The sequence below is a fragment of the Falco biarmicus genome, chromosome 1, assembly GCF_023638135.1.
Source record: "Falco biarmicus isolate bFalBia1 chromosome 1, bFalBia1.pri, whole genome shotgun sequence".
NCBI lineage: Eukaryota > Metazoa > Chordata > Aves > Falconiformes > Falconidae > Falco > Falco biarmicus.
The window spans coordinates 10,125,153-10,133,307 of record NC_079288.1 but is presented as its reverse complement, the minus strand read 5'-3'; the positions used below and the strand labels follow the sequence as shown (position 1 = coordinate 10,133,307).

General features: G+C 57.8%; 1 protein-coding gene across 1 annotated transcript; it reads left to right on the top strand.

The window, feature by feature from the left end:
- The first annotated feature begins 644 nt into the window (after positions 1–644).
- Positions 645–1,310, top strand: RNF222 (ring finger protein 222). Its single transcript, XM_056339587.1, has one exon. The coding sequence runs from the start codon at positions 645–647 to the stop codon at positions 1,308–1,310; it is 666 nt and encodes a 221-aa protein (XP_056195562.1).
- Positions 1,311–8,155: the final 6,845 nt, after the last annotated feature.

Below are 8,155 nucleotides of genomic sequence, written 5' to 3'. Positions count from 1 at the left end.
ACATCCTCCAGCAGCCTGGCAGGAGCCTGGCATGGGTCCTTGCTGCCTGCCCCGGTGATGGCATGCTCCCTCTCCATCTCCGTGGTGTCCTGTGCTCCCAACTGCCCTGCTGACCTGGCCTCCCCCTGCTCCTCTTGGCCCCTCTGTGTCCTCTGGGATGGGAGCATCTCCCTTTCTGCAGCAGGTTTCTTTGTGGGATGGGGCTTCCCACCCACCCCTGTCTACCGGGAGCTGGCAGTAGTGACAGAGGCACTCGTGACACAAGCTGAACTTGCTTCACCTGTATGAGGCACGGAGCAGGCAGACACAGCTCCACCCAGGGGGTCATACCTTTTCCCATGTGATTTTGCAGCCAGAGCTTATTGCCCCTGGTGGCTCTGGAGCTTCGGTCCTCCCATCATCTCTCTCTTGCCCCAAGGGCCACACTGAGAAGCTTAATGCTCCTGAAAATGTCCTGCCTTGTTGAGACCATGCCTAGTAGCCATCCACTGCATCTGTTAGGGCAAGAGGGCAAAGACAAGAGAGCAGGGAGGAGGAGGAGAGATGAAGAGATGGATCATGTTAGCCATTGCATCCGAGACCCTTATTAACCCATCTCATCTCTTCCTTGCAGCTGGGGAGCGCCCATGGCTGACAGAGCAGGGATGTCTGAGACCTCGTCCAGCAAGGAGGGTCCCCCGGCTGAGTGCCCAGTGTGCTACGAGAAGTTTCACCCGCTGGAGGCCATGCACCGCAAGCTCAGCTGCGGGCACACCTTCTGCCACGACTGCCTGGTGAAGTGCCTGCTCTCCACCAAGCTCGACGGCCAGGTCCAGAGCAGCATCATCTGCCCCGTCTGCCGCTACGTGACTTTCCTCAGCAAGAAGGCGGCTCTATGGCCACCCAAGGCAGGCACCAATCCCCGGACACTGGAGATGCCTCTGTCACCTTCCTCCTTGTCCCATCTGACCAAAGCAGAAGCCAGCAACACCTTGGTGGTGCCCAGCCACTTTGTGATGCCGGTACAGAGCTTTGATCGGTGCTGCAGCACAGGGAACAGCCCCATGGACTCACAGGGGGTCCCAGGAGAGCTGGCGCGGGAAGCCCACATCTTTGTCATCAGCGACCACGGGATGCCACTGGTGGACACGGACTGTGGCTCTCTGGGGGGGAGAAGCAGAGTGGACACACAGAGCTCGCTGTCATCCAGCTCGGCCCTGGGGGTGAAGTGCTGCCAGTCACCCATTGCCCTCGCCGTCCTCCTCATCTTGACTGTGGCCATGCTGGCGGCTGTGCTCCCTTGGCTACTGCTGGTGAAGAGGGACTCGTAGAAGGGATGGGATCAGCTCAGATACTAGAGTGGTGTCACTGATGCTGGGACAGAGCTAGGGCTGGAACCTCTCTTCAAAGACCCCTGGAGAAAGCCCAGAAGCAGCTTCAGGTGAAGCTCTCTCATCTGACATGGGACCAAATGGACTTTCAGACCTTTCTGCAGCTCTCCAGGTGCTCGCAGTGTCACTGCTGGAGTTTTCTGCCTCTTTTGGTTAAAATATGGTGGGTCAGACCCTGCTAGTGGGTTCCTCCAGTGTCTTAGCAGAGAGTGTGGTTGCTCCTCCTGCACCCTGGGACAGCATGTGTGTGGGGGGTGGGGTGGTGAGAGGGCCACGCTGGTCCCTCCCCTCCATCCCAGCTGCTGGGGGGCTGTGACCATGGCACCCAGGTACCCAGAGCCCAGGGACAGCCAAGGGCTCTGTCCATTGGAGGATCAGGGCTGCCAGGTTGGAGGTCCCCAGGCTCCCCAGGCTGTTGGGGTCAAGGGGTTACGTGATGCAGCCACCCTGGCACAGAAATTCATGGCTTTCTATCCCAAAGATGTGAAGGTGAGTCAGAGCCTCTAGCTACCTGGCAACAACAGCAGTGAAACCGGAGGATGGACAGAGTGATCCTGGCCCCTGTGAGCTCACCTTCCCCTCTGCCAGCCAGTGCTCCCCTTCCTGCAGAGCCATCAGGTGGGAAGGGATGCCAGCCCATCCCCCAGGCAGTCCCAGCCTTGCCCTCCCTCACGTCCCTCTCTGAGCTCCCCAGGATTGTGGCCTTCCTCCCGGTGCCACAAGCACCCCTCCTGCCCTGGGGATGCAGGCGCAGGCAGAGGGGTGTGGGCAGGGAGCTAAACCAGAGGTCTGGACTGTATAAGGAGGCAGATTTGGGATTGCACCCTGCTCTCTCTGCCAGAGCCCTGTGTCTTGGCAGAGCGGTATTTCCTCATCCCTATATTCAGCTCCCAGGAGTTAATACCCAACGGCACATTTTCACCTATGCAAGCAGGTTAGGCGTGCTCAGCCCACGTGCCTCCCAGCTCTGCCGTTTGGGACGGGTCCCACTTAGGGGAGTCTCAGCCCTTCACCCCAGGATCCCTGGTTTGGGAGGGGAGCAGGCTTCTGAGATGCACAGCTAAGATTTGGGACCTTCCATGCCTGCTCCCAGGGGAAGTGGGGGCTGCTGGTCACCCCCATGCTGGAGCTGCCCACTGATGCTGGGGTCCTTCATTGTGTTTTTCCCAGCTGTGCACCCCAACACAGCTTCTGCATCCTCATTGCCACCTTTGTCCTCCTGACCCAGTCCCTGGCCCCGTGGGTGCTGCTCTCAGCCCCATCATTCAGGAATGTGACCCTTTCACGAGCACCCCAACGTGCCTAGGAGGACCAGGACATCCCTCATCATCGCCCGTGGGAGCTGGTGGCAGGGTGGAAGGCTGGCACATGATTCCCATGCTCCCGAAGAGAGGTTCCCATTGCATGGCTGAGCATGAAGGACAGGCATGGGCAGCAGTGCCACTGAGGAGCTTTGGGATCAGCCAGAACATTTCAGGGGAACAGATAAGAATCACTTGGGGCTGGAAAGGGGTGAGAGGCGTGGGGCAGAGGAGTTGATGGTATCCCAGCCCTTTTCCTGGGGTTACAATCAGGACACCATGCCCTGCCTGGGCTGCTGGCTGCCCAGCTTCTCCCTGTGATGCTGTTACTGCACTTCCCCACCCCGTGCCTCAGTTTCCCCACCCACACCCAGGGCACAACAACACTGACCCCTGCACAAAGCACTGGGAGATCGCCTGGGGAAAAGTGTTGAGACACTGCACTGGAATGGGAATCCTATTTCATAAGAAATTATTACCTGATAATGACGCGTCCAGGACTCATTATTTAATAACAAACCTTATTATTAGTCTGTCTGGGGAGTTAATACAGAGTACCAGGGAACCAGCCCCTTGGCAGAGGGCTGCTAGGAGGTAGGAATGCTCCCCCCACCCCCCACCCCCACCCCCCCCCGCCATCTGCATCCCGAGGGGCTCCCCAGGGGCTGGGCTGCAGCAACCCACTGCTGCTAGAGCCCTGGAGATATTTGGGCAGGGCAGCAGGGAGAGGAAAGGGCTTCAGTGGCAGCAGGGGGATGAGATGGGATGTCTTGTGCTGTCTCGGGGCCACACGCTGGACCAGAGGAGAGGGGCTCAGTGGGGTGTTTTCATCAGGGGCAGCCCGTGCCAGGGACCAAGAGGCCTGGGGTGGGGGCCCAGGGGCATCACCCACCCCCTTTGGAAGCACGGAGGGCATTTGCCACAGGGTGGCACTGCTTGGCCAGGGACGGCTGGCAGGGCTGGCAGGGGCAGGCACGCTGGACCCCCAGCCCCCTGCCTGGGGTGGGTGAGGGCCAGGCAGCAAGAGGCTGGAGATGCCCTGGGAAATCCTGTGCTGAGCATCCACTAGCTCTGCTAGGGGTGGCACGCTCCTGTGCCTGCGGGCACGAGTCAGGGCACGTTCACACCAAGACCCGCTGCATCAGCCCGCATCATGCCTGCTGCTCAGGGCCAGCTGATCACCCACCATCGCCATGTCCCCACCATCGCCACCTCATCTCCAGGCAGCAGGGCCAGTGTTTGGTGCTCCCAGAGGCATGGGTGTCTGTTGTTTTAGGTTGGAGTCTGCCTGCATCCGGGACACATGCTCCCAGGCCCTTCCTGTGCAGATGGAAAAGCTGCCATCACCCTGCGTTGTTATTAAAGCTGATGGCCGGTGACAGACCTTCCTGAGCCCTTTTCTGCTGATGGTCCCTGGGGGAGGTGTTTGGATCTCCAGCAAACAAGAGCCCCCAGGTGCTGTACAACTTGTCCCCCCACCAGGCACGTGTCTATTAGAGGATACTGGGGCCATTTCCAGTTCAGTCCGGAGTAACTCAGTGCTGTGGTTTATCATGGTGTCCTAGTGTCCCAAGGATAACGTGCCTGCAGCTCTGGGACACGTATTGGATGGTAGCGTTCTCTGCAGATGTCCACCCTGCACACCACCCGTGGCAGGGACACACGCATAGTCTGCTTTGGCCTCGCCATGTCTGTCAGCAGATACACCAGCATGGGGCTGTGGGCAGCTGGTTGCTCACTTATGGCCAAATTTGCTGATGAAGAGCCCCACACAGCACCTTGCACCTCACCTTAGCTGTGGGCTCCCAGCACACAGCCAGCGCTTGTGATTTAAGCTGAGAGCTGCCAGCAGCTCCTGATGGTGCCCTGGGTGCCCTGCCTCCATCATGTCTGTGTGTCACTGGTATTGCATCCCAAATGCCCCCCCTCCCCAACACACAGCTCACCCCGTGGCTCCCATCAGAGACCCCTCCACACTGACCTACCTGGTCCAGCCCTGCTCATCCTGTACTCTATCCAGCACTGGAGAGGGTTGGGGTCTCCCATCCCAAGTCCACAGGAGGCCCCAGTGATGCTGGAGCCACATCCCCTGCCCACAGGTAGGAGCCCAGAGGCCAGGCTCTGCTCATCAGCAGTGGAGGCCACCCAAGGCAGTAACCTGGAATGCATGGGCCAGGCAACTGGTGGAGCCCATTAGGGTGATTACTCCCTAATGCGCATGTGCAGATGAAGCTAATGGCTCTCTCCTGCAGATAAGGAAGACCAGCCTGCATGCACACAAAATCAAGGGTCACCTCATGGTGTTAGCATAGCTAAAGGCCCAGGGACATGTCCTCTAGGCAGCTCTGGAGGAGAGGACAGGTTGCTGGTGGATAGGGACTTTGTATGCCTCGGTGATGAGGACAAAGGGCTCTCAGGCATGGGGCAAGATGCTGGAATCCCTGGTGTCAGTTTGGGACTGCCCTGCAAGCACATGGCAAGAACTAAAGCCCAGCCTGGGCTGGGGGTGGGTATTTGTGGGCAGGGAGAGAGCATGTGTGTATGTATTTGCGTGTGTGCCCGTGTGTCCCTACGTCCAGCAAGCAGCTGCCTGTGTGCATGGGGGGATGTGTGTGACTGTTGGTCCGCGTGTTTCCATGCATGTTGTCATGCCCGTGTGTTTTATTTCCAGCAGCTGCCTATGCATGTGTGCCTCAGCGAGCATTTTCCAAAGAGGTACTGGAGCTGAAGTGAGAGACTGGGCATCTTCCATGCCACTGGCATGGCCCTAGGACTGTGGCACCAGTTGTCCCCATGGAGGGAACTGGTGGACTGATTTCTTGATGGCCAGCACAGCCATGCTGTGGACCCTGTTTGTGACCTGATTTTAAAGCAAATTAAGTCCCCCTTGTCTTTTAGTTTAGGTTAGTTTAGGCATGTCCCATCCCTCTGAACTGTGTAGTGCTCATCTCCTCCACCTTGGTGGGGCTGGAGCTCTCTGTCACCCTAGCTGTGCTCAGTGGGGACAACCCAGTCCTGGGCAGGGTCATTAGGGTCCCAGGGTGTGAGAGGTGTTTTCTCTTTTGCTGTAGTAGGAGAGGTCTCCAGGCCATGTTTCTTCCCAGGAGCCCTGCAGTGTGGCCACAGGCTAGATGATCACAGACACATGGCTCTAACTCAGTGGCAGGATGGGCAGGTCACAGCTCTCAGGGTACTGACTCCAGCCCTCAGCCCACTTGCAGTGGGCACCATCTCATGCCATGGATGCATGGCCCCGTCTGTGCTTGGGGGGACATCATGGGACATCCCCAAAACCAGCCTTTCCCACTCGCCCCTGGGCAGGTGTCAGGGCTCCTGGGCAATGAGATCCACCAGGCTACGTGATCCCAAATGAGCATCCAGCCTCTGTGCTCTTGGGCACTGCACGCTGCAGGCAGGGCACGTTGGCATGTATTGCCAGGCATTGCCACTGCTCATCCAGGCAGGCTGGCTTGGGGACCTTCCCTGGGTGCCAGTTGGCTGGAGAAGGGGTCAGGATGTCTCTGCTAGTGATGCGATTTTATAAACATGGCTATGTGGATGAAGCTCCTATCTCCTGCTACAGGTTTGGGGACCCTGTTGAGGGATGACTCGGGCCCATGCAGGGCCTTCTGAGGATGCTTCTCCTCTCATGAGAAGGATGGGGGTACAGATCCATCCCATCGACATGTCTTCTGCCCTCTGGAAAGAGATATCTCCTGCCCTCGTGTAGCCCCTACAGGAACACCAGTCCACACCACGACCACAAGGGTTTAATGCTCTTCTTTTAGGACAGGGCACCAAAACCGCCCCAGGTTTGAGCCATTTCTCCCAAGTACTCAGAGATGAGTATTCACTGGGTGGAGCACTGGTTTGAGCTAGAAGAGTAGTTGTGTGATGAGTTCATGGGGATGAATAGATGGATGGATGGATGAAGTGTCAGGTCAGTATGAGAATGGGTATTAGGCGGAGGTATGCCTGCCTGTGTGAGGATAAGGGGCTGCGGGTGGACCTCCCCAGCTCCCTTTGTGGGATGGACAGTAGGTAAAGCGGGCACAGGGGTGATAGGACTATTCAAGGTGATATAAGCCTTGCCATGATACTGTGGCCCTCATGACCCCCCTCTCTGGTTATGTGGCACCTTGAGTTGTGCATACACCAAGGTCATGTTTCTAGTTCTACCCAGCTGGTGTGGGATGTCCATGTGGATAGGAGAGGGTCCCAGGAAACCCTGGCCAGTGTTGCAAAGGGACAGAGCCAGGACAGCTGAGGAGCTGGCAGGCATTCCTGATGCAGCATTTAACGTGTTCTGCTGCACAATGTCCAATCATTAACTCTGCCATTCCTGACTCATCTCCCACCACTGCCTCCACCCATCACCCATGGCATCCTTTAACTCTGCAGGTGGAGATGTACTGCAGGCAATCAGCACATCATGCTAGCTGGTCTGCAGCAGCTCGGGTGCCAGCTGATGTGGCTCCAAGTGTCCTCTGTCATCTCCTTCCCTTCCTCTGCCTGAAAGAGTTGGGGTGGGGTGTCTGCAGGCCACGCTGTGTTCTAGCTATGCCTGTTGGTACCTTTTCTCCTCCCTGTGCAAGCTGATGTCAGATGGCCTGTCATCCGTCCTTCACCCTGCAGTGCGGGCAGGATTCCTGCAGATTCCAGCATGTGTGATTTTCCCTGGCTGGAGAGCCCACACTGCCCTTCCCACACTAACAGCTCCAGATCTTTGCATGATGGCAGCAGGGCTATGAACCCTGAATAATGGCTGCATAATGCATCATTATCAGGAGAAGGTGGCATTTTTATGGCATGGAGATGGGAGAAGTGGGAATTGTGCAGGGCCCAGGAGTGCTTACCGACCAGACACGTCAGCAGGCTCCATTAGGAGCCAGCCTCTGAAAGCCCCAGCTCCATCAGCTGAGATCTCACCATGAATAATTGAGAAGGTGGCTCCTCCGAGCTCCCTCCCCTCCCCTGCACCGAGCCAGGGCCATGGAGAGCAGTGTCATCCAGAGCCTGGAGTGGGGCTGGCCCGGTGTGTCCAACGTGGCTGGTGTGGGACATGGACAGGAGGTGACACTGACCTAGCTGGCTGTCCCTATGCCTGGGTCTCTCCAGCCAAGATCCTTTTGGCTCCATCTCCAGCACATGGCAGACACCTTTTTACATTGTCCACCTGTGCCAGCGTATGGGGCATGGTGCTGGGCTGGACTCTTCTTGGGCTTTGCAGAAGAGTGGGGTTTTCCAAGCCTGCAAGGGGACTAGGTGTTTGGCAGTGCATGAGGGACTTGGCTAGTGTCCTCACTAGCCCATGGCAGGGGTAGCTCACAGGGCTGAGATCCCCAAGCCCTCGGCTGGGGGATCACAGGGACAGGAGCTGGGCTGGAGCCACTCCCTTGGTGAGGGTCTGATTTATTCTCCCCTGATGGCTGTTTGCAGCACGGCGCAGCAGAGCCAGAGGAGCATGTAGCCAGCCCTGCACCC